Raw genomic sequence first — 27,630 nt, 5'->3', positions numbered from 1 at the left:
ATCCACTAATAACTTGAACAACAATTTTGCCTGGCATCACCAGACCAAATAAAATATTCCAGATTCATCTGCTTCTCAATAGGGTTGAATGGAGGAGGATGATTCGCTGTGGGGATTCGCTTTTCATCTGGATTTTGTAGCTGGTAAGGCTGTCGACAGCTCAGTGGACCAATAGGGAACACCAAAAAACAATACCAGAATACCAAAAAAGTCAAAACAAAACAAAAAACAAACCAACTAACAAAAAAAAAAAAAAGAAAAGCACTGAAATAGACACTTTATGAGATAACTCACATTACGTGAGTTGACAACTGAGTAACGTTACAAAATCAGTGAAAAAGATGATGAGGAGGAGTGTCCATGAGCACACCTGGAACAATGCTTCACCTATATGGAGAAAAAAGGAGGCAGCATTAAAATGTATCCCACATACATAAAGAACTTAATGGTCATTAACTCAGAATATTAGCTTTGGTGTAATCACGGTGAAATCATTTCTGCAGCATGAGATTAAAATATCAAACTTGTATCATTCACCCAATGTAGAATGTAGATTATATTTTAGTTTTATTCCCGACATTTCCCATACAAACATTCAGTTTCGGCGCTATGTATCATACTCTTTTAGGCCTAACCATGAAGAATAGGAGGTTTATTAAGTTAGTCTTGGTAATGGAATTGTCAATGTGTAGCTGCTTAGATAGTCGTGGCAGCTCAGCCCATCCTGAGGCCAGCTAGCTGGTGCAAATATAGCATGGCCTCTCAGCATCAGGTATTTTAAGTGTAATAGGATTTGGCCTGGTTTCTCTTTGCCCCAGTTAAAGGTCCCTTTCTGCTTTGTCCAATTAGACGAAAACAGCTCCCTCCTGTGCTGTAAGTCTTGTCAGCTTGACTTAACCAAGGTTTTTCTGAGGCGCTCATTAGATGGACAGAGAGCATACGTTTGGATGATTCGTTGGCTGATAGACAGAGGTGAGGACGACAGTACAACACTCGTCTTTATTACTGAAGAAACTTATACATTTCCTTTCAAACAGGAGGCTCCATATCAACTTTTGACATAAGGGACAGTGGTGAGATCTGTGAAATGCCATTTGCTGAATGCTGTAATGAACTCCAGCACACTCCATGAGTCAGTGAAAGCCATTACCGTATTACAGTATTACCGTACCTTCCAGACGATAAGTCACACTTTTTTTTACCCCTCTGGCTTGTCTTGTGACTTATATGTGTATATTTACAGTAATTCTGTTGAGTAGTCACTAGTGTTAGATGACACACTTGACTCAACTGAGGATAATACTATACCACTGAAAAAGTAAAACTTTTATGTTGACACTAAACTTTTAACTCCTCATGGAACAGCAGTGAAAATGCTGCTCCAAACAAAGAGCTATACTGCAGACTGCAAAGTGCAGCTAATAAAGTCTGCAGCTGAAACCCAGTTTGGACTGAGTGTTGACATTCAGACAACCTGAGAGAGGAGGAGGAGACGCTGCTTCACCTTCTCCCTGATGTTGGTGCAGTTGTTGAACGTTCTTTGACACAGATGAATGAATTTCATCAAGCACTTCTGCTTGTTGTTCTGTCTAGTCCACGTTCTTCACAGGCTCATTTAGACTAGAATTAGGATCATTAGAAATGGGACTTATACAGCCAAGAGACTTCTAGATGTTCTTTTCTCTTCAACAAGGCTGTTTTTGCTCAGAGTGGCTAATATCCCTATGTGACTTATATTCTGGTAAATATGGCACCTATGGTGGGAGTAGGATGCATTTGTCAGAGCGCTGCTGTGGATGAATGATCATAAACTATAAAATTCAGACTAAAGACTAAATCTAACTCTACAGCGTGCCAAATATTGTTGTCAATTACTTTAATGGCAGTGTATCAATGTTTTGAATCACTGTGGCATGCTGCAGTTTAAAGACTAATAAATAAGTTACATGCCAGTCCTTCGACATAAAAAGCAATGTGAACTGAAGAATTGTTTTTCACACCATTTGCAGACCCACTTGGGTGCAAATTAACTTTCCAATTTAAACTTGTTTAAACTTTGGCTTTTGCATGAGAATATTTAGTTATGCTGTTGGATCTCAATGCTGACAAGGCCTGAAGAGATCATTTTTCCCAAGAGCACAGCCTTAGGGTGAGATGTTTAATGGAAATTCAATGGAAAGAATAATCACTTACACAGTCAAACAGTCTCCAACAAATATAGGTGTTCCATAACACACAGATCTTTATACAGCATTATAATAAAGTTACGATTTTCGTCAAATGGTCTGCTTTGAATTCAGTGACTTCCCTCTACCATATAATTGTCAAGTAAATTTTCATTGCAAGTCCAGTTTTCCAGGGTCCTACCAGAAGAATCCCCGAACTTTGCCACTCGAAGCAACATAAGCTGTTTCAGCTGTGTTTTCCACCACACTTCTATGTACAGCTGTTAACAAGGCTATTTCAGTTTCCTCCCAAATGATGCATTCCTCAATAATGCATCAAACAGCCAAGCTAGCACCCATGGGTCCCCTCTGTCTCTCCCCCTACACATACTGTACAGCCAAATACAGTAATGGTGTTGCCTCTGGACTAAAAGGTGAGTAAGGCCTATTGATTTATGTGCAGAAAGCACCACTGCGTTTTTGAGGAACTGGAGGATTGGAGTCAAGACGATGGTGGTGGTGGAAGTAGGACACAACAAAAACTGTGAGGGAGAGGGAAAGTCCAAAGAGTGAGGTGTTAAGCTTGTTAGGGGAGGTGTTGAATGTGGCAGAGAGAAACAGACTCAAAGTAATAGATACACTGGCATGTTGTTACACATTCAGCTGTGTTGACATCACTGTGCCTATTCTCCAAGGATGGACCAGATGCAGTAGGGCAGGAGGGGAAGGACTGGAGCATGGGAAGGAAAATACAAGTACTTTCATGGTCTGTTTTTACTAATTAAGCTAATAACAATGGTGACCCAGAGAGCTCAGCACACAGCAGCTTAAGAAATCAGCTGCATAAATGTTCCAAATGAAGATATTACACCCAAATCCACACAAAAAGGAGTCATGCATTTCTATAGTCATGAGAACATGCTAACACCTTCCCTAAACCCTTACCAATCACAGCTAGATGCCCAATCTCCTAGGTTACTCCTAAGGTTGGAAGCAGGAAAAACAGGCAAGCATTAGGATCTGAGGGATTTTGCAAAGATGATGGCCAAACCCCAGGTCTTGTTGGGTGTTTCCAGTCTGCACTGGTTCGTACCAACAGTCAACTGGTGACAGGGTCTTGGGCACCCAAGACTTACTGATGGCAAAGTTAAAATACTGTATCTTGCACATTTCTGTATTTGCAACACATTTACAGCGTTAGCAATTCAAAACATCATACTGTTTCACCACATTTTATTTGCAGTGCCCTGAGTCTGAAATGCAGTGGATTTAATCCCTCACCAGGCTAAAGAAATCCAACGTGCCGTTCTCCTTTCTGCCACCAGATGTCACAATGCCTATAAGCCTGTTTGTGGTTGCACAAACATACAGGTACTGCGCTAGATGAATAATTACACCTGGTAGTGTTATCGTACATGTAGCACAAGCCTATATTCACAACACATTTATGTATTTGGAGCATATTATAGTTTGATTGTTGCAGTGTGTTTTGGTAGAGTACTATAATACTATGTATTACATTGGTAAAAACATTGAATAAAGACTAAAATTAGAAATTGGAAAAGAAAAAGTGAATACATTGGTAAAAGGATGCTGAGGTTAGAGCTGCCAGGAAGGAGGCCTAGAGGAAGACCAAAGAGGAGGTTCTTGGATGTAGTGAAGGAGGACATGAGGATAGTTGGTGTGGGTGAGGAGGATACAGAGGATAGGGTTGAATGAAGGTGAATGATTCGCTGTGGAGACCCCTGAAGGGAGCAGCCGAAGGGAGAAGAAGATATTGGTAAAGACATGTTTTGCTAGGTTGCATTTTTTTTTTTCTTTAATTGCAGTGTCTTCAGCTCTCACGGTGTGTAAATAATTGATCTAGGTTTGGTATAATGTATGTTTTAAAATTAACTTCCTCACCAGATCAATCATGTTTGAATGCAACATGTACATATTTGAAATCTGTATAGTTATCACTCATGACAATAAAGGGAAACAAAAGCATTATCTCCTCATTTGTCTCTGTCCACCAGTAGTTCTACAAAATGCTTCTGTACTCCTGTACAAGAAAGGCTCCCTGAGCCAAATTAATGTCAGTGGTTGAAAAACAATGTAGACAGCATGACAAGTGCTCAGGGTGCACAGTGGAGACAGCAGTAAGCTGCTGATGGACACATGATTTTTCCATTCAGAAATCTCCTTCGCTGCACTCACACAGAGTGAGAGGGACAACTGGGAATCGTTATTTTGTACTGCAGGAGTCTGGCTACTTAAAACACATGCTCCAATCCACACATGGATTTCTCTTTCAGTGTTGAGAACAGATGAGGAGCTTATACGCTTGCTAGGGTACAGTTTTCGCCACAGTCTCATTCACAGGTGATCTATCTATGCTTCAGGTCATTATAGTAGCACTGACGATAGAGCAATATGTTATAGAGTTGACAGCTGAAGGTACAGTATTAGCTTTTCCCTTCATTTAGACAGTTATAACTCAGCTGAGAGCCTCACTCAGCCTCTCACACCTAAACTGGAAAACACAAAAACCAGTTGTAATTGTCATTGTGTACCATCCACCTGTGAGAGTTTTTAACTGACTTTCCAGACTTCCTATTTGATTTAGTGCTTAGTTCAGGTAAAGTCATTATAGTGGGAGATTTTAATATTCAAAGATTAGCAATGGAGTTCCACAAGGTTCTGTGCTAGGACTGATTCACTTCAATTTATACATGCTTTATGTTATTGGGGAGCACTGTATTAATTACCACTGTTATGCAGATGACACTCAGCTGTATCTGTCTATGAAACCTAATGACACAAACCAGTTAGCCATAAAGGCCTGGATGACAAGTAACTTTCTACTTTTAACATCAGAGGAAACAGAAGTTATTGAATCTGGGCCTAAAAACCACAGAAACAGCTTTTCTAACAATATATCTACTTTAGATGGCATATCCCTGGCCTCCAGCACTACTGTGAAAAACCTTAGAGTTATTTTTGACCAAGATATGTCCTTTAATTCACACATAAAACAAATCTCTAGAACTGCCTTCTTTCACCTGCACATTACTGCCAAAATTAGAAACATCTTCTCTCAAAATGAAAAATCAGTCCATGCATTTGTTACCTCAAGGCTAGATTACTGTAACTCACTACTATCAGTATATCCCAGTATTTCCATAAAAAGCCTCCAGTTAATCCAAAATGCTGCAGCCAGAGTCCTGACAGGAACTGGCCATAGTCAGCCATTCTTAGCCTGAAAAAATAGCAATTCACTTTCCCCTTCATATGAAGCTGAGAAATGCTCTAATTAAACCAAACACCATAAATCAAAACACCCGTTAGTGTCAATGCAAAATTTTCAAAGACACTCTGAACGTCTTTGAACAGCTTCCTGTTCTCTCCATATCCTCTTTTTAGACTATTGATTTACAGTCTGTGACTTTTTGTAGAAGATGATGAATGGAGGGGTTGTATTGTAAGGAAGGATAGAGTATGTGCCATCTGCATCAAAAGTTGAAAACACAAACCTCCAGGGTAACAGAGCAGGGTGACATGTTTGGGCATGTTGACTTAAAAGCAAGTTTAAGGAGCCCCTTAGCATGTTTTGGCAATCCACTTGCTGCCATTTGCTCTCTGTCTCTGGAATAAATCCTAAAACATAAATAAGCTAAAAGTACAAGATGTCGGCTGTAGACAGCTCTTTCATTTACAGTCTGAATTCACTGTGATCTATTTAAACAAATGAGTAGATTCATATAAGACCCCTTCCTTGTCCTGACTTCGTCTTTCCTTCATGTCAAGTCGTCCCAAATCATCATTTGGAAATCAAACGCACATTTAAGGCATTTTTCAGGAATTTGAACTTGTGATTGTGGAACATTAGATAGATCTGGTCTGGTTGGGCCGGACTAAGCCAGAGCTTCTTGTCTCTTCCACCAAGGTGTCACTTTGTCATGTTCATGACAGACAAGTGCAGCTCAAAACAAGAAGAAGCAAAGGTCTCATTACTAACACAATTGTCATCATCACCAAGAAGAGCAGTTTAAAGAAATACCTTTCCTTCATTTTAATGAAGAGAGGCTAATTCCCAGTTCAAATTAAGAAGTGGCGATAGGTTTCCCAACAGCATCAGCCCCCCTCCTCATCCTACCACACATATATAGTGATAACAGAGTTAATACTAAAGCCTTCCTGCATCTCTTCCTCCTACGCTTTACACGCAGATTAATTTAAGCTCCAGCTTCACATACAGACACGTCATCAAATACCTGACCCCCTGTACAAGGTTACTGAGTCAAGGCTGGCATTAGGAATGTGCACCTGCATGTGTGTGTGTGCATTTGTTATGTCTTAAAAATGTCAGACATAATCCTGTCATTGCTGGAGGGGAAATAGTCAACACTGGCAGGCAAACAAGCTGGAGAGTGGAGAAGCACTGAGGAAAATTATAAATAGTCCAGCTCATACGTCCAGCTGTGGCTGTCTCTGCCACACATCTGTACAAAGACATATTACAAATAAGCACACCTGTCCTTTCTAAACCAGTATCTGCTACCATTCATAGAACATGGAAGCTATATTTTTAAAAACCCAAAGCTGCAGTAGTACTGGGTATGGATGGATGCTTGAGGTCTTTGCTGTCATTTGGCCCATTTTCTCTCTGACTAGACAAACGTCAATAAACTTTTCTGAAATATCCCCCTCCTTTTTCTTACAAACAGTGCTAACCCTTTCAAAACCATACTCAATCATAATTAGTCACCGTTATTGTGCAAAACCAAAGGATAATTCTGATTTATTATAACATGCATCTTATTAGTTTTGGATGTAGTTTCTATAAAACTGTACCCAGCAAGGTAATAGCTTAGATCTGGTAACTCAGGCTCTGAACCATTGATGTGTGTATGTGTAGAATAATCACCCCTCTCCGCCCACCCACCCAGACCCATATGCCACCCAACTCAGGACCCAGCACCCACATGTGTGTTGAAACACCCCACAGGGCGTGTGCCCAACGAAGCACAGCCCAGGTGGCCTCGTCTTAACCAAGATGATAGGTCCCTACATACCCTATGCCAAAACATTCGGACAGGTGTGCACAGCCGCATAGCGTGTATGCAGGTGTCAGAAGTTTCACCATTGATCTGTGTGTGTGTTAGATGACCTGTTTGCCTTATAGGCAAAGTGATGTTGCTATTGACATGTGCCAAGATAAGTCACTCAAAACACTTTATCACTACTGGCATCAGGGTTAATGGCTGATAGTTGTGTTTGCTGCCTTTTTTGGTACTGGGATGATTATGGCTGACTTGAGACACTTTGGGAAAATGGCCTGCTCCAAGGAGATATTAAACCTCAGTCATATTGGGGGTTCAACAGGAACACACTTGGTGAAGGTCCCTGCTGTGTCTGTGCTGTGTTGTTTGAGAAGCGATTCAGCTTCTCAGAGATAAACGAGTGTGTGTTGAGCTGCCCACGTAGTCTGTGACGGCCTTGATGCTCTGCCACATGCTTCAGGAGTCAGATCAGAGTCAATGCTCCTCAATATGCTTCTTTTGGCAGTGCTTCGTGTCCTTGATGTCTCTCCTCAGTTTGGTCCTGGCTGTTCAATAGGCCTCTTGATCTCCTGATTGGAAAGCAGCATCATTAGACAGGTATTGATCATCCTATTGGCTATCCCTCTAAAATGTCTAACAAGCAGCAGTTAAACTATTGGACCAATGTGAAAAAATCCCTGGCTTTGCTGAAGCACTTTGAAGTGTTTTCTTCATTAACTTTATACCATAACCCTCTACTGGTTTTGTCATATATGTTAAATCACAGCCAGAGACTCGTCCTGTGTGCTAATGACACAGGGGTTTAATTTGAACATTGTTCATAAGAAAAGAAGTGAAATCCAAATCAGAAATACTTCATCAATCACTTGCAGGATATTGTTTAAAACCTCATACACACATAACAGACACGCTGTCCCCTGACTAGTAGCTGACTCTTGATCAGACTCAGGTTCTATTTATGGGATGGGGATGTGACAGCTGAGAGGTATTGTGTGATAATCATGTTGCGGAAATGGAGGATAAATGTGTTGCAGGTGTTTAAACAAGCTGTCCAGAAGAGGAAAATAAAGGCCTGTAAAGATGTCGACGTTTCGCCCACGTTTTTAGATTGAGCAGTGTCGTGTCAGGTTAGAAGCTACACTCGTTTGTGTTTCAGTTTGTGTTGCCTTGTGGTAAATTGTGGTGGGAAATTCCTTTAGACCCAATCAACTTTATCATCTTACTTCTTTCACTGCTGGATTTAAATTGGTCATAGCAATAGGATGATAGGTACCTTCATGTCTGTGGCTGTTCAAGTCATATTTCTCCATGATTTAGGATCGGAGAGGATGCATGTTTTCCTCTCTGTGATGACATTGTCCATGCAGAAACTATTCCAACACAAATGAGGCATAGATGTTTAAGTCAGTTCGAACAAGCCCCAGTCACTCTCATCGAAGCAGCCCTGCAGCCTGACCATAGCCAGACCAGACCCTGATGCTGCAAACGATGGGCTTACCCCTTGCAATGAGAGATTTATAGATGGGGGTCACAAACAGGCTGATGTGATGTGGATAGCCTTAAAATGAAAAGAAAAATACTCATTTACTTTATTTGGAAAATAGTTGCAACTCAACTGAATAGTTAGAATAAAACATAAAGCGTATGTGGAAACATTTGGGCCTACGGCAATAATTGACATAAAATGTGTACAGTAGCCCAACCTAATAATAACTGCTGATAGATGCACCACAGCACACCTTCACTTAAATATTTCACACATCCTGGACTGTGCCCATTAACATTTATGCTTGTGAGTTAAATTTACACTGTGATGGACATGTGAACTGTCTGGGGTATACCCTGTCTCTCACCCAGTGTCAGGCTGGATTGGCTCCAGGCCCCCACAACCAACAACCCACGAGATAAGTGGTATAGATAATACATGGACAGATGTCGGAGCTTAATAAACTGCTGTACATCTCCACAGGACACAGACATGTGGAGGTGGAGGTGCTACAAATCTACAAGAAGTTCGTTATGGTAGTTTGTCATGCAGGTTTAGCCGCAATGATCACATAGATATCTGAGCTGTGTATAATCATATGCAGTAATTGTGTCTGGACTTGTAAAACTCAGTTTACTCCTGACAGTGAATTTGCATCTGGAGAAACAACCCAAAATGTAATATGATTTCCATGAGTGAGTCTAGCGTTTTTGGAAATGAGACAATATGTTTGAACAGTCTCTGGTTGAAGCTGTTTCCTGCATTGCTTTCGACACTTTTTCTCTTTGTCCCAACTTTGAGGTTTCTCACTCTTGATAAAATCGAGGAAAAGCCCTCCTGGGCTTCTACCTTGCAGCCGTAGTCCAATATTAACAAAGCTTTCCGAAACATATATCACTCTGCTATGGAATACAATCTTTCCCAGAGGTTTGAAAAACAAACCAACTAGAAGAAGCATCTGTCAAGAGTATAGCTGAGGGGCCTGATTATGCAGCTGGCTGGCCAAGAGCCATCTCTCCGGAGGAAGCAGAGGAGTAAGTGTAAAAGTAAAGAGGGGACTGCTGTAAATGCACCAGTCAAAACAAATCTAGGACTATTGTGCTTCTGCTCACACACCACCTCCACCTATTCACACCACCAGAAAACTGCATGGTGCTTCATTATGGACTTCTCGATGAGTTCATCTGTCGAATGCAGTTTGACCCATGTAGATTCAAATACAAAGAAGCATTAACGTTTTGGTTTGAGATCCAAAAGCTACACCAGAAGGCTGAGGCACGTGAGCAGAGGAAGGGACATCTTCAGATATTTGTGCTCTGCCTAATATTCTGTATATAAAACACATTTCAACAAAGAAGCACACTTTAGAAATAACTGCTGATAATTTTGTGAGCAGAACAACAACCATACATGAAGTACAAAACAGCAGCCAGCTGAACATTTTCTGGAAATACATAATTATGCACAGATGAAAAAGACATATAGGGTTTAATGGTGAAATGTTTTGGTTTTTTTTGTCTCCTAAGGGTGCTACTTGAAGACAAAGCAGGCTGTGCATGTATGTGTGTGTGTGTGTATATGTGTGTACAAGATCCACTGCTCCTCACCTAGTAAAGCCAAATGTGCAAGCTGCATCTAGCGCTCCAGTATCCCACCAAGCAAAATAAACCAGATGATTAAAAAACAACACACAGTCCCATTCACAATCAACACCTAAACTTGTCCAGTGCCCCTCTTCTCCTCTACTAATCCCTTTTCTCCCTCCTCCTATCCACCTCCGTTCTTCTTTTTCACATGCTTTTACAGTGAGGTACACTGAAAGCACTCTTTGTTGCCATGCTCTATGGCGTTTGAATGGTACCAAACAAGCACCCAAGTGCACAGAGTCCCCGAGACAGCCACTGAATAGAATTCTTCCCCTGACTTCTCCCTGGCCAAATGACAATGAGTGGGACCACTGCTTTCTAGTCAAGCCTGCACTAATGGCTAAGACAATATTTGCAGGAATGAGGGGGATTTAATTTGCATTCAGGCTGTCTCCGTTTCTTTTCACAGGGTTTGGGCCTGCTCAGTCCAACTGTGCCGCACTCTGAAAGTACGCATTCTGCCGATTTTGCTTTGATTTTTTTTTTTCCTAACCCCTCTACACCACCACACCCCAACCCGATCTTTTCTGGTCTTTCAGACCCCATTTACTGTCCTGCGCTTACTTTCCCTAGTTCAAAATGAAAAACAGACTGGGAACGGGGGGCTGGAGTGGGAACAGGTGTGGATCAGAGAAGGAGAGGACAATGTGAATTTAGCCAGACCTGTCACTGTGGCTACATTGACTTGCTTTAATAAATGTTCAACTCATCCTTGTTTTGGGAATAGTCGCTGTAATTGCTAATTGCACACTAATTGGTTTTCAGATTATTCTCAGGTGCAACAACAATATCAGAGTTCTCTCTTCATAATGTGATTTACTAAAAACACTATTTTATTTTGTTACAGCTTTAAAATTAGCTCTGAGCTACAAAGATATTTCCTCATCCGGCACCTGATTAAATAAACTAATTAAAAGAGTCATTTTAAAAGCACCAGCCCCTAATACTGACTGACAGCAGAGGACGTGTCGTAAAACACCAAGCTGTGTTTTTTGCTTCAGGCTTTTAAGTCGTTTAATTATTATGGCTGCGTTTTTACTTACTGTGACGGTGGATATTGAAAATTTCCAGATTATTGTTACAATATAAATCACCTTATTAAATACCTGTCACATCAATTGCACTATTTAAAAGACTTTTCTGTTTTCTTTGCTGCTGAGAGACTCAGGACAGCAGAGTAACAGCATTAATTTGTGCGTTACCACGAGAGGAACTGAAAAGCAGCCATGAGCTGTTCTATGGCTGATATCACTGTCAGCTCATTTACATACTTTAAGATGAAGTGAAATCTATATTTGGGTTGCCACGCTATGAGACAGTGATCTGTTGTGTGTTTACTTTGCTCACTGGCAATGAGAGCACTTTTAAATCATTATTTACCTGTAATCATATATTTGTAGTACAGTATTTATTTATACACAAAGATTCTTAAACACCTGTTTAATATAGCCTAGTTTGATATTTTGGGAAACGTCCTTATTTGCTTTACTGCTGAGAGTCTGTTAAATATAAGGTTGGAGCAAAGAAATGTCCAACTAAAAAGCCAAATTATGAGTCAAGAACCATGCCAGCAGTTCTTTAACGTTTGTCTATCTTTACCTGTAGACGGAGCCAAGCTTTTCCCACTGTTCCCTGTCTCCACGTTCCTGCCTTTAAAGCAGAGGCAGTGAAATACTGTTCTTCTGAATTCATCTTTCAGCAGCAACATACACATATCCTCTATTGGGTTTGTGCCTCTGGGAGTGTGAGCTGGTAAACAGACGTTTGACAGGGCAGCTCAAATGCAGTAAAGCAGTTTGTGTTGGAGGGCTTACTTTGAGGGGTCTAAGCAAGGCTTAACGTGGAGCCTTTGCAGTGTGTATAATAATCAGATGGGATTCTGTCTGAGCCTGTGGATGGTTCACAGTAAAGCGTAATACTGTAACAGTTCATTCTGAGATTCATTCACTCCCCCTTGCTTTGCAAGTTCCCTAGACTTACAAATATTGCTTTGGTTTGTGGTCATACCTCCCTGTGAGGGCCCAAACCCAGCAGATCTTGGCAGCTGAGCAGAGCTGGGCCTGGTTAGTAATTGGATGGGAGACCGCCTTGGAAAACCAGGGGCCACTGGACTCATGCACTAGAAGCCCATAGTGTTGATCTCAGACCCCACCACACCCACTGTGCTCGCCTGTTCTTCATATCCCCATTCATTTCTAAATATCCATGCTGCTGCATCTGCATCTGCATCTGTCTGTTGTACCATCCAGTCTGACTTAATCAGTATTTGCTTACCCTTGTCTGACCTCCTGCTTGTTTTTTTGGACATTGCCTCTTGCCTGCCTGTTGTGTAATACTTCCTACTGACTGATCTTGTCTGCCTGCTGAGTTTGTAATACAGGTGAACGGTGCATTTGGGTCCAATTTAAACTGGTGGTGCGTATAATAAAATCTCTTTTTTGTTCTTTGTTTCTTTCCATTGAGTATTTTATTATGTCAATCACTGAATGTGTTTTTCCTTCAAGTTAGAGAAGCAATCGGGTCAAGGAGCAGTGAAGGACATAAAAAACACCAACCTCCAGTAAATAAAAAAAGATAGTTTTAGCCCAACTCTACCCCTTTTTCCAACCCTAGTTCTGGTCTGCAGGGTCAGAAACATCCTCAAACCTGGTTGTCAGGATGCTGTAGAACACATCCCATGACTACTTCACAAAATAATGATAGGGGGGAAAAAAAATCATGAGCAACTTTCATAAAAAACAAGAAGTGGAGTGAGAGCCAGAGAGTTGGAGTTTGGTGTAGTGGGACAGAACAGTCGGATTGAGGTGGTGACAGGAGCTAACTTCTGAAATGTGCACTGGGATATATGAAGGGAAGGACAGGGGTGAGGAGAGGAGAGAAGATCACTCATACTGAATGAGTGGCATGCTCTCTGTGGCTTCCCAAGCCGGGTCTCACACTGAGGGGGACCAGCTCCACCACTATTTTTTCGCCTGCGGTGATATTGACTCCTACCAGGCTGTGGGGTCTGATATGACTGCAGGCTATGTGTGGGCCCGGCTGCCTTGCCGGTTTCTCCACGGACAGTGAGGGGCGGTGGGTGAGAGAAGCCCTAAGAGTGCGTTTTGTTTTCCGTAGGGCAAATACCGATGCACACAGCTACCAAATTAACAAGATGAAGCCCAGACGTTAACAGTCCTGACAGCTTGTCCGTCTCCGAACTGCCCTGCCGCCAGAGCTGAGCTGCTTGTGTCTGTATGGGGAGAATTACAATGAATCCAGGCTGAGCACTGGCTGAACTGGTAACTGCCTTCACCAAAGCCATTTTAATTCATCTCTGTTCCTGTTACACTAATCACGCTGGGTACTGGTTCATTATAGATTAAAATGATTAAAGAACAAGTTTACTGAAAATAGAAAAGTAAACAACTAAATATCCATCATTGTAAAAAAAAAAACACACACACTAAAGTGAACTGGATGCTCATTTTGTGCACTGCATACATGTACTGCGTTCTTCTGCTTAATACTCAAATTGTACCTCACTCTACTTAGATTTCTTGTTAAACAGAAATACCAATCAAACAGATTCAGCAGGAGAGAATCTTGAACTGTGGTAACACAATGTTCAGGCAGTCCACTGAATGTTTAACCACCTGAGCAGCAGAGTCACTGTTGTTTTCTCTAGAATTGGTCAAGTCGCAGTGAAACTTTCTCTCCACTTCGCCTCAAAGTTCTCTGCAGTAGTAATTCAGAGAAAGAAATAATGGTCATGCATTTATCAGCTATTGTATGTAGACATGGAGGGTCAGTGCAGAAGCTGCAGGATCCCTGGAGGTCATGAGCACATCCTTTTCAATCAGATCAAATCCCCGTGCTCCATGGTAGGAATCTTTGGCTTTCACCACACAAAGCAAATGAAATCCTGATAATTACTTTGGTATATAGAGATTTCATTGCCTCAGGGCTAAAATACTCCCATCACTACTTCTTGGCACCACAGGAGGTGCAAGATTCATGGCAAGAAGATTATAGTTAGCCAGTGTTTCCTCCTCATAAAATGGGAGAAAATCAAGCACAGGCTTGAAGTGCTGATATTGCAGGCTCAAGAAATTCAGAACTGGATGAATGTGTGTGCACAGAAAACATAGATATTTAACTAGAGATCAGTTGAAAATAGACTGAAGATGGTGAGATTTTTCAGCTTCTGTCAATGTGTATAAGTTGCTAATCAACAAAACCTTTTTTCACCACTAAAGCAGCTGAATTATATATGAACACACTTCCAAACAGCAGAGCGGGAGATGTTATGCATAACCTGACAACTCTACACTGTTGACTCTTGCTACAGTGTCAAATGAAGCGCTTCATTATCATTCCTGTTAATCGTCTGTTTACACAGACACTGAAACAATCAACATGCTGTTATAAGGTAATGAAATCACTGAATCCTGATCTTGTCATTTTTTAAACTCATTTTCAGGATAGGTCTTTGAAAAATGGGATTATTAAAGGATTCGTTTGATACCAAGATAGATACACTTATCCAGATTAATACCATAGTCGTGTCTAAACACTAAATAAGAACCATTATTTAGTAGATGATCACCTTATTATCTGAAAGACTAGACACATGGGAAGACAGGTAGTTTGGCTGTGACCAAAGATTTTAAAAAATTCATCTGTATTCCTAGTTTAGTCAGACATCGCTGGATGTTTCCAGACTTTTTATCTTCTCAACATGTTTCGGTCCGATGCAGCCTTCCAGCAAAATTAGTAGATAAACAAGAGAACAGTTCAGAACAGTTCCCGTAGTGTCTGGCTTGTTGTAGGTTATAGGAACTTGTGCCGTGGCCACATTGATTTTTAGTTTAGTTTAGTTTAGTTTTTTCACCATGATGTTAATTCCTCTTTACTATAAAACTATTCCTGAGTAGCTAAACTGCACTGAGAGGGTCTAACCCAAATCGTGAATATACAGCTGGTGACTCACATTTTGTAACATTAGCTCCTGTTTGGCTTAGAGCCACTACAGCACAGGCAAACAGAGTAAATACAGATGCTAATGTACTAAGTGTAGCAGTAAACAGAATGAAATTAATGGGGAGGGAAGGCAAACTGAGTTTGATTTACTCAGGCCCAGTGTAAACAGCTTGTCAAACTCCTGCTCTGCTAGTATGGAAAGACTGCAGACTGTGTATTTGACTAACAAGCAGAGTGAGTGTTTCTTGCTACTCCTAAAATTACCGAGGCAATTGTCACTGTAATTGGAAGCGACTGTAAAAAGACAGTAGCTCTGTCTCCCCAAAATATTGTTTACCTTCTCATTTCTTCTGGTGTGGAGTCAGGAATCCGTCTGTACTGTCATTATAGCAAAATAATCAGCTAAATGCTAAATGAAATCAGTTTAGTACATAGGAACAGACAGCAGGGAGAGCTCACCTATATGTTAGTGTGCAATATTAACATAATCCACAGTTTTATTCAGAGGAGGGAGCAAAGGCCTCTGTATAACGAAGCAGATAATGAGCACGTCACTAAACATGGGAATAAAACTCAGCTCAATGAGATGCAACCAGGCTTGGTGCTCTTGGTGCTATTATGTAATAAATAGGATTTTTCAAGTTAGACTTTATTTTTTCCACACTAAGGTAGTCGTAAATTCTTCACTCTCACCATGTGGAGTCTTCAGTGTGTCCCTACACAAAAAGGCAGGCTAATTGCATGTCAATAATCCAATGTTTAATTTTAATGAGCAGGAAAGTTAATTTATTCTCTCCATAGGCTGCTTGATGATGTGATTAATAGAGATGAAAGATGTCGCTGGCGGAGGGGAGAGGGAGGGAGGGAGACGGGAAGGAAAGAGACAAGGGGAAAGATAATGTTAGGTTCTTCTATTCTTTTCCCATTTGACAGAAAGGTCTCCCAGACCCCTGAGTCAACAGTTTGGAGGAGCATGTGGGCTGTCACGGCACATAATGAATAGGATGAGGACAAGACAGTGGTGCAGGTCTCTGGCTGTGCTTCATGTCTATAAGAGCAGCCAGTCAGGTTTTTTTTTTTCTTTTTCATGAAAGGAGAGCACCATAAGAGGATCATGTGTGTGGTGGATCACTACACGCCTATTTACAGTTCAGTTAGACAAACAACGTGATAGAAACATAATTTAATATTTGTTTAGTTATGGTCAGGAAATCCATTGTTGACTGTCTCATCCTGAGCAGTATGCACCCTTTGAAGGTATCACAGGCACATTATGAGGAAGTCGAAAGGTTTATTGCTATGAAGTAGAAAGTAGAAGCAGTAAAGGTTTAGAAGTGCATGAAGCTCAGGCTGAAGGTGTTGCAGACCACTACTTACAATGGAAGCACTTCCTCTGGGCCTAATGCCCTCTGAGCCACAGCTTTTGTCTCCTGATTAGCCAACCTATTCAGCACTCAGCCCCCTAATTGCATAGACTGTTTAGCTATCCAGGATTACAGTAAGAATTAATGAGACACAATTACTACACCCAGAAAATCCCCTCGTGGAGGGACTACTCCAACTCTCAATGAATATTACCTCCTTTAATCTAGAATTTCACGTACTATCATGTTAGTTTAAGTAGTATTGTGGTATTTCACCCGCTTGCAGGGGGAAAAAAAAACATTTATTTATTTGAAGGTATCTGATAATAAAGCCCCTGAGGGGATAAGTGACTGAGGGAGACTTCAGAGTCCTCTTCACATTGAAACTGTGTGTTGTGTCAGAGCCAAGTCAGACTCTGCAGAGACCAATAAGACAGGGAACATTTTATTCCCATCTCATGTTATGCAATTCTGATGAGAAGGAAGTTCAGTACACGCAGTACATTATGAAATAATGTACAGTACATGTAGTATCACGAACCAGATCACCTCAGTAGGTATCAGTCATTAGTAAACTGGTTTGTTTCAGTGTGTAGTGCATTGTCCATTATGAATTACAGCAGGTTACTCTACAATAAGTGAAAATGCAGGTAAACAACTTAAAGGATTTCAAGTCTGTCCTGAAAAACACAATATACTCTGTCCACATACATGTGAAAATGAATCTTTGGCTTTTCTTTTTCAAAAGCAGAACGAAGCTGCAACTGAGGGACAAAATACAAAATGCAGATGTAAAATCTGTGTAAAAGGCACAGCAAAGTTTGGCTGAGGTTAAAGTAAAGTTTCAGCAGTCTGACTAAGTTAAACTCAATAAGTCTATTTTCAGACAAGTGTCCCTGTTTTTCCAGGATAGTCGATTCTGGTCGAGCTCCAGTGTGGAATTACCTTCTAGTAGCCATGTTACTCACACTAACCCTAACCCACATACCTGAGGAACATAATGGCACTGTTACAGGTGAGCTGCTGAATGTAAAATAATCACTGTGGCCAACAACAACAATAATAATAATAATAAATGTTATTTATAACGCACCTTACAATTAAAATCAAATCTCAAAATGCTACAGAAGGTTAAAAAAAACAGTAAAAAGTCAATAGCAATTGGTCTAAAATTGGCCTAGTAAAAATCAATTCAGCTTGGATGAGCTTAGAACATCTTAGATCATCTTCAAACTTTGGTTGATTGATAAATCACATGAGCGACAACTTGATCCTTTCAGAGTAGGGAAAGTTTTTGTTCCAGAAAAATACAGATAAACTGTAAAAGACGACAAACGTACCAAATCAGTTTAATTTAGTGAGACAGCTGAAGCTTCGTATAAACTTCAATCAGACACTGGGGTGTTTGTTTGCACTGAATGAGAGTTGTGTGTTTTGTCTCTCACATCTTAAGAGTAAAGTTACTTCCCTTGCAAAGGCCTTCATGCTAGTGTGGAGAGTAAGAATAATTACCTAGGGCTGTTTTTGGTTGTTTGTTCTGGCACAACATTGCTAACAATGTCGTCAGCTCTGTAAGTATGACTCTAATTGATTTATCTTCTGTACGTGCTGTAACTCTTTAGTGCTTTAACAAGACTAGGGTTAAATGTTCACGTTTTCCAGCTGCAACTAATGTGGACGCCTCCGTCACTCAACATTTCACCTGCTGCTCTTTGCTGCCGAGACACTAATCAGTCACAAAGCGTACCGACTCCTCGAATGCTTCACAATTGCAGTTAGAGTGTGTTTAGATGGGGGAAGTTTTTCAAGGCCTCTTGTGTGTGTAAGTTCTGAATTTGCCCAAGATTAGCCTCCATAAAGAGGATTACCTCTTTATGTATTTTCAACACCAGCACAGCCATTTCAGGAATGTTGAGTGGGGCTTTCAGAGCATTGTTTACTCACCTATTAGTCTGTTTTCCTTTTTGTTGATAGATTGAAACCACACACACACAACCACATACCTCACCCATGGTATGGGCTGTAAAAATGCTAGTAGATTAGCCTCTGTGTTATCTTCACTAGGTCTGTCTCAGGCCAGCTCAGAGGGGTTTACCTGAATGGCCTTTGTCTCCCAGTGACCCATCCCTCCCCCCCTTAAGGGAGGTTGCAGCCTGAAGCCCATTTTCTTTAGATCTGGCTCTTCTCTGCTTTTTGTTTCTCTTGGAAAGATAGAAAAAATAGACAGAGGAGCATCAGGGAGATGTATAAGAGGAGGTCAGTGGCTCAGGTGAGGTTAGCGTGTAGCCTGTCAATCAGACAGCATACAGCATTGCTCTGCGGGGGTGCTGCCTCCCACATCGGTGCCCCTTCACCTCCATCTCCATTCACCTCCATATGTCATTCGCGGCACATTAAAGCATACTCAGAGTCATCCAGATTTCTCCTTTCTCACATTTTCTTTATGTAATTCACAGATATTTTGACAGAGGGAAAGTATTACAACATTCATACTGCTGTTATTTTAGATCTGGGCTGAGTCCAGAGCCTGAAACTAACCCTTACACACATATTAAATACCAGACTTCATCCATATACTCTTTCTCGATTATCCATGTGTCAGTATCAGAGCATGCTATGTTGACTTTAGCTCCATTATCAGTAGCATAATGTCCATAAACAGTGTCATACTGGAAAACTTCATCAATAGGTCAAGTCATGGGAAAATAAACTTGAAAGGTCAATAAAAATTGCGTCACAACCATTGTTTATCTCTCCAGACTGCACAATTAGCTCCACAGCCCACTAAGCACACTCACATTGTCTGAACATGTCAGTCTTAATTGTGTCACTGGCTGCAGAGGTGAAGGATTATTAGTCTGTGCTCTACCTGCCTGATGCAATCAGTGAAAATGAAGCGCTCAGTTCGTCTCACCAGCCTCATTTCAATTGATTGAATTACCATTTGCCGGAGTAGAGGCACTCCCAGTGTCAGGGGTGATCTGTTATCTCTCAGTGCACAGTTAGATCAGGTGTGGATGAAAAGAACATAATGTTAAGTGTGTGAGTGTGTTTCCTCTTAGGAAAGTTAATCAAACCGTCATGGCCCGTAGCTACAGAGAAGGAAAACAAGGACGAACGTTATCGTAGTATGTGATTCATGCAAGGATACTAGGTCACAAAGTTTACCATCTGTACGATTATAAAGAAGTGTCTCTTCTCTGATTTGTCAGGCAAAATGCTCCTCCCTCAGCGTAGTTTAATAATAAAAGTATTTTGAGTGTATTTGAGGGCAACATGGTGGTTTAGTGGTCAGCACTGTTGCCTCACAGCAGGAAGGTTCCTGGTTTGAAACCCATCAGGGGCCTTTCTGTGTGGAGTCTGCATGTTCTCCCTGTGCTTGTGTGGGTTTTCTCCAGGTACTCTGGTTTCCTCCCACAGTCCAAAAACATGTATGTCAGGTTGATTGGTGACTCTAAATTGCCCATAGGAGTGAGTGTGAGTGTGTGAGGTTGTTTGTCTCTATGTGGCCCTGTGATGGACTGGGGACCTGTCCAGGGTGGACCCCTGCCTTTCACCCACAGAGAGCTGGGATAGGCTCCAGCAGATCCCTGGGGCCCTGGTTAGGAATAAGGGGGTCTAGATAATGAACACTAAAAAACTCTTGCAAACACAAACATGCACGTCCCCCCGTGTCACTCACAGAGGACACTGGCTGCAGGATTTACATGGCCTGCCTGTCTTCACAGCAGTAGGCTGATTAGAGGGGCTGGCTGCGTTTGTTAGGGTAATGGGTGCTAGGTGAGCTGTTTCACAGGGTACGTGCTCCATACTCTGTCACCTCAGGACTACCCAGTTGCTGGCGGGGGCTGCGGTACAGGGTATAGGACTGGGGGGTTTCCAGGTCTCCAGCTCTCCCCCAAATCCCCTCAGCCTTGCTGTGCCTCCTTCAGCCTCACCTGAAAGTGATTACCAGGCCAGCCATGAGCAAACAAGCCCCATATGGGGTGTCTATAGCAGGGCTGATGCTGGAGCCTGGGGAAGTGGCTCTTTGGAGAGAAGAGGACTGAGCACACACAGCTAATGAAGTCTTAACAAGCAGCCCCGGGTTAACACGAGCCCGCTAAATGCCACCAAGGCCCTTGGAATTGTGTCCAACAAACTGGCTAAATCTCCTTGAAGCTTTCCTTTACAAGCTAAAGTTGCATTAGCATATATCTGTCTTACCATTTCAGAGGTAAGTCTGGGATCTGGCCAGCAGTCCCACTTGATAGGCTTTCTTTCTTCAGAGGGAGCACTTGATCCCGACAGAGAGAAGGGGGCTTTAAATTGAACACATTAACTTTCTATCTTGGTGTGATTGTTTTTTTATTCATTGGTTGCAGAGTTTGTCTTGAGGCTTTTCTTCTGGGGGAGATAGTTTCTCACACTGAGTTACGACCAAGAGATGTTTGCAGTTCACTGGAGTGAAATTATCTCTGTACATAACAGACATTGTACCCTCTCCTGCCCTCATGTATCCTCTCCCACTCTGTGACCAGCACATAACCCTAACACTCTCTCTATTTTGTGTCCTTCACACAGTTCAAATGTCAGTGTTCTTTTATTTTTAATTGAAAAAAAAACAACACACACCATCCATTGATGTGGAAACAAACATTCACATGCTTCCACAAAACTTGTTTGCCAACCTCTTATTTCCTATAATGTAAAGCATTAGCGTTAGCATTAATACCTGTCATCAGTGAGTCACTGAACTAACAAACCCTAACAAAGCTAAATGACTGTGTATGTTGTTTATGGCCACATCAGTGCCATCTCAAAGACACATTTAATAGAGCGATTATATGTTGTGAAAACTGTGTGGTGAGATTTAGGTACATAAATTATATCTGGTTAAAAAACGTGTTGAATTAATGTGTGTCATGATGGTTTAAAATAAACACTGTTACACTTGTGGAACAGATAACAACAAAAGCTTTGACACTAAAATAAGACGTGATCTTAGATCTTGAAGAAATGAGTTGTGTTTAATCAGTCTATATGCCACATCACCTACCTTACCCCTTAGTCCTGCCATAATTACTATGGTCAAAGGCTGTAAAATGCTGCCTTGTGTAATAAAGATCAAGCTACATTCAACTTCCACATCACTGTGGCCCATACACACTTACAATACGGTTAGATGGGCAACTGCGATCACATGTCTAAGCTTAATTGCATGATACTTATGATCATAAACTATAAATTACACATATTTTTTATGTGTTGCCTCACAGCAAGAAGGTTCCTGGCTTGAAACCCATCAGGGGCCTTTCTGTGTGGAGTCTGCATGTTCTCCCTGTGCTTGTGTGGGTTTTCTCCAGGTACTCTGGTTTCCTCCCACAGTCCAAAAACATGTATGTCAGGTTGATTGGTGACTCTAAATTGCCCATAGGAGTGAGTGTGAGTGTGTGAGGTTGTTTGTCTCTATGTGGCCCTGTGATGGACTGGGGACCTGTCCAGGGTGGACCCCTGCCTTTCACCCAAAGAGAGCTGGGATAGGCTCCAGCAGGTCCCTGGGACCCTGGTTAAGGACTAAGGGGGTCTAACCTGTAAAGTCAGGGTATCAGAAAGAAAACTAGTGGAGTAAAAAGCATTTCCTTGTTTCTGAAACATAAATGAGTATAAAGGACCACAGTGGTGAAATTAAATGAAATATCTGACGACTGTACAGTCACCTGAAGTCATATTTCTGTATTAAAGCAGAGGAGATAAGACAGTATTAAGGCACACTATAGGTTACAACAAACCTCTCTATAGAGATAGAGACATCAGCAATAAGAAAATTCAACTAGATCAAATCAGAGATCATAAAAAATACAATTTAGTACAATCAGATTATTGTCAGATCAGTATAGAGGCGGTGTAAGCACATGAACACTGAGCAGACCAGTATGCGCTGTGCTGCTAGTGCAATTACGCCTCCCGCAGAGCCCCATGCAGGCGTTAAACGAAACATTAGCGCCTCATTTAAAAAATAAAGCAGCTTTTTCCCAGCGCAGACAGCTCCGTGGGTAGTCTTCTCATGCGCAAATTAGCCAATTTACCAAACTGGCCCTTCTCTCACAAAAACAATCAGCAGGAACTGGACACATCCGAGCGACAGGACTGTGTGATAGAAGAACATCTTAGTATTTAAACTTAAAGTGCATTTGGTACGGGCTTCTTCACAGCGTCTTATTATGATGATTATAATATTAAAATATATGGTTTTGCGTAAAACGCGTGATTATTACTTTACTTAAGAACCACTATAATTATAGTTTGACACAGACTAAATGTATAAAAACATAAGCTGGACTAGTATTTATCCCGCTGCCACACACACTGGATGAACTATATATATATATATATATATATATATGTGTGTGTGTGTGTGTGTGTGTGTGTGTGTGTGTCTGTGTGTTTACAAACATTGTAGGTAAAAAAAATAGAGTAAGCACCGCCCCCGCTGCTCTCTGATTGGATCAGCGGCTCCAGGGGTGTAGCCAGGCAGGCTATGGTATATATTTGCACAGCTTCGTTTCCAATATTTGTATGGGAACCAGGACCAAGCAGGCTGAGCGCAGTCCCCGTGCTTCGTAGAAGGAAAGAAGGACCACATTGTTTATGTGTAGTGCAGCTGCACTTTATTTTTAACAGCGGACTGTGGATACTGGGAGCAAAAGAAGGTGGACTCTTCTCTCAGCCATCTTGCCTGCTGCTCGCCGTCCTGGAGGTTCGCACATTGCTTGAAACTCTGTGCTGGATCCTGAGGGAAGCGACATGGGCTCGCAGCGCTACCTCTAACCGGACCGGCTGAGGGGATTTATTGTTGTTTGGACTGTAGCGGAAGAGGGGCATGCGACACGCTGGAGAGATGACCATGTTTGGGTTTTACCTGCTCCTCTCACTCGCCCTCCTACCCCGATCCAGCTGCACCACGGCCAAGGAGATCACCTGCCAGGAGATAGTCGTGCCCCTGTGTAAAGGGATTGGATACAACTACACCTACATGCCCAACCAGTTTAACCATGATACGCAGGACGAGGCGGGACTGGAGGTGCACCAGTTCTGGCCTCTAGTTGAGATCCAGTGTTCACCGGACTTGAAGTTCTTCCTGTGTAGTATGTACACCCCGATCTGCTTGGAAGACTACAAAAAACCTCTCCCGCCGTGCCGGAGCGTGTGTGAGAGAGCCCGGGCCGGCTGTGCGCCTCTCATGAGGCAGTACGGCTTTCCCTGGCCGGACAGGATGAAGTGTGACCTGCTGCCAGTGCAAGGCAACCCCGACACCCTGTGCATGGACTACAATAGGACCGACTCCACCACAGTCTCTCCGGTCCTCTCAAAACCTACCAACCATCCCGGGAAGGGTTACAATCCATCTAAATATAGACCTGGCAGACCCAGTGCGCCTGGGAAATACAAGCCGCCTGCCTCTCCATGTGAGCCCGGATGCAGGTGTTTAGAGCCCATGGTACCGGTGAACACGGGCCGTCACCCGCTTTACAACCGTGTCAAAACTGGACAGATTACGAACTGCGCCATGCCGTGCCATAACCCCTATTTTACGCACAGCGAGAGAGCGTTCACCGCCTTTTGGATTGGACTTTGGTCTGTGTTGTGCTTCGTGTCAACTTTTGCCACCGTTGCCACTTTCCTCATAGACATGGAGCGCTTTAAGTATCCAGAGAGACCGGTCATCTTCCTCTCTGCTTGTTACATGTTTGTGTCAGTCGGTTACATTGTCAGGCTGATCGCCGGCCATGAGAAAGTAGCCTGCAATCGAGAGTACGAGCTGGAACACATTCACTATGAGACCACCGGTCCTGCGCTCTGCACCGTGGTCTTCCTCCTTATTTACTTCTTCGGCATGGCCAGCTCCATCTGGTGGGTCATCCTGTCGCTGACCTGGTTCCTCGCAGCCGGGATGAAGTGGGGCAACGAGGCGATCGCCAGTTATTCCCAGTACTTCCACCTGGCCGCCTGGCTCATCCCCAGCATGAAGTCTATTGTGGTCCTGGCTTTGAGCTCTGTGGACGGGGACTCGGTGGCTGGCATCTGCTACGTGGGAAACCAAAACCTGGACAACCTGCGGGGCTTCGTCCTCGCTCCTTTGGTGATTTATTTATTTATAGGCACAATGTTTCTCCTGGCCGGATTTGTGTCCTTGTTCAGGATCCGCAGCGTCATCAAACAGGGTGGGACAAAAACTGACAAACTGGAGAAGCTGATGATTAGAATAGGCATATTCACGGTGCTGTACACAGTCCCAGCGACTGTGATCGTTGCCTGTTACTTCTATGAACAGCACAACAGGCAGAGCTGGGAGATCACACACAACTGTTCAAACTGTTTGTTAGAAAGGGACCGCAGGAGTCCGGACTATGCCGTTTTTATGCTGAAATATTTTATGTGCCTTCTGGTGGGAATCACGTCCGGAGTTTGGATCTGGTCTGGTAAAACTTTGGACTCTTGGAGGACTTTCTGCACCAGGTGTTGCTGGGGCAGCAAAGGCACCAGTGGCTCCATGTACAGCGACGTGAGCACCGGACTGACGTGGAGATCCGGCACGGCCAGCACCGTGTCCTGCCCCAAGCAGATGCCATTGTCCCAGGTTTGAATGAGAAAACAAAAGCAGCTTATGAAGCCTGCTAATTGTTTAGGGGATAACCCATCACTCTCTGTCTTAATCAGTTTGCATCCTAATGAACTGCTGCTGAAGTGCCCCCCAGCCCCACTCCGGAACAATGTGCCTGGCATTCACACCCCACCTTTAGGTGCAGGTTTTAATACAAACTGGATTTTACTTGTTGTGTTGTGAGACATTTGTTCCTCATTATCTTCATACCAAGAGCATTTGGGTTTTTTATTCATATTTATCTACATAGTGCCAGTTTACAATAAGCCTTAACAAGTGTTTTTATGGGCCATTCATTTTATAATTTCTAAAGTATTTATATCAAACTGAACTGTAAAAATATGTACATTTGTTTAAAGCAAAACTTTATAAGCTACTGTAAATTTGTACAAAGTGTAGATGTCTCTTTTTGTTGGAAACAAATATGACCTTTATTTTGACAATAAAACTTCAAGCAAATCTCAGTATCTGAGGATGTTCTGTTTTCTGAACCGGTGCAGGAATATTTTGTAGTTTCTTGTGGTCGCCATGTGAAGGATGGTAATAGCAACTTGTGAGAGTCCTAAAAAGGAAGCCCCCTGGTAATTAGAGACAGGAATTGAGTTGGAGCATCTCCATGATTGTTAAAGCGCTCTTCACATGCCTGCTGAAGCCCGCCTTCTTGATTTAGTAAAAGAGGGAGTGTTTGAATGGCTGTATAAATGCAGGGAATGGGCTCTTTTCATCTGAACAAACTTTGATCTCTCTTTTTTTTTAAAGCTTAGAATAAAGGAGGTGTGCATTAGGAGTGTCTGTCTGATGTGCCAAGGTTCCCCCCAAATTTCACCATTGGGATACTTTGATGGGCATCCCACAATTGAAAGAGTGTTTTGGACCCCCTCTTTTTTTTTTTTTTTCTTAGGTTTGTCAGCAGTGAAACCTGCCAGAGCCCCTGCGTCTTCTGTTTGGTAATTCGCAGAGCCTGAATTGAAATAATCTCTCCCTGGGCTCAAGCTGTGACAGCGAGTGCAGGGGCCTTGACATGAATGATACTGAAATACCAATGAAAGCCCCCACAGGTGGTCTGTTCACATGATCTCACATCCTAATCAAGGCACTTCTGCTACTAATGTATCTGTTTGGTCCCAATTAACCCAATGCACTGGACTACGATGATATACTGTATCCCAGTGTGGAGATGCCTTTGATAGACTGTTCCTGCTTTATTCCTTTACAGTCAGACTGTAGATATGAGCCTGAAGGTTTCTTTTTAGTCTTGGAAAGTGATGCATCTTCTGGCAGTGTAAAGTGAAGACAGTGAAGACATTAAGGAATAAACATTTAAGTGATAATAAAAATGTTATTTAAGAATAAATGAGCAGCCTTTTTTAGCTGTTTCATTTCATGTAGACAGTTGTGGTCATAGTTGGTGTTTGTGTGACATTAATGAAGATCTCACTGGGAGGCTTAATCATGTTATTTAGCTCCAAGTGTGAAGTTAATAAAAATTTAAAGACTGTGGATTCAAGTTCATGCTCTGTATCATTCAGTAGTCACTTTGCTTTTCTGGTTTTTACTCCTCAAAACCTTTCATGCACTGTGCAGCTCCACCTCTGACTGCAAGCCTCATGGCAGTGGCATTAATGTGTAGCCCCACCTAGTAGAATAATATCATATATCTCTACATATCTATCTATGTAAAACCTTTAAGAATATTATCATTTGACTCTCAACCTTAAAACCACTGCAGGGCCACACTGCTCAGTTCAAGGACAATAGATGTTGATTGGCACAAAAAGGAAACTTGCTAAATGCAATACCCAATTTTGTCCACTTGAGAGCGCTACTGTCTAGATATCTTTTATCCGTGGTTTTAAATGGACAATATACACTGGAAGAGTCCTCCTTTAATTTTGTCTATATAACAAAGGAAATGCCACAAAGTGTAAAAAAATGGGACAACAGGAAGAGCACAGAGGAAGAAATACAGCTTAATTCCTCCATTTTTTTCATTTTTTGCAGCTATAATTAAATAATTCAATTTATTTCACTACCACTTTACAACAATATTTCTTGCATTTCTGAGCCAAAGCCAGGTATTAAAGCGGGCTAGTACTCACTGTGCCTCCTAATGCATGCATATGTTAGAAGGCAGAGGTCTGTCCATGGTTAAAAAAAAATGTACAACAGCTTTACCAGCAGTTTGTAATGAATGTTAGATGTTATTTATAGTTAGATGTGGATGTGGAAATGAAAAATAAATAAAGATAAATATTATTCTTTTGTAGATTGTCAAGCGAATATTTTTGAAATGTTTAAGTTACATCTGTGGGCACATC

The 27,630-nt window shown here is 42.0% G+C and overlaps 1 protein-coding gene across 1 annotated transcript; it reads left to right on the top strand.

The window, feature by feature from the left end:
- Positions 1-23,238: 23,238 nt before the first annotated feature.
- Positions 23,239-25,803, top strand: fzd8a (frizzled class receptor 8a). Its single transcript, XM_026292903.2, has one exon. It carries the CDS (start codon positions 23,531-23,533, stop codon positions 25,292-25,294), a length of 1,764 nt encoding a protein of 587 aa, XP_026148688.1. The 5' UTR covers positions 23,239-23,530; the 3' UTR covers positions 25,295-25,803.
- Positions 25,804-27,630: the final 1,827 nt, after the last annotated feature.

The sequence above is a fragment of the Mastacembelus armatus genome, chromosome 20 (genome assembly GCF_900324485.2).
Source record: "Mastacembelus armatus chromosome 20, fMasArm1.2, whole genome shotgun sequence".
Taxonomy (NCBI): domain Eukaryota; kingdom Metazoa; phylum Chordata; class Actinopteri; order Synbranchiformes; family Mastacembelidae; genus Mastacembelus; species Mastacembelus armatus.
The sequence above is the reverse complement of the archived record's forward strand: the minus strand, read 5'-3'. Positions and strand labels throughout refer to the sequence as shown.

Bases quoted from the DNA above. Each gene is read 5' to 3' on its own strand.
- fzd8a (XM_026292903.2), top strand. From the start codon at position 23,531: ATGCGACACGCTGGAGAGATGACCATGTTTGGGTTTTACCTGCTCCTC.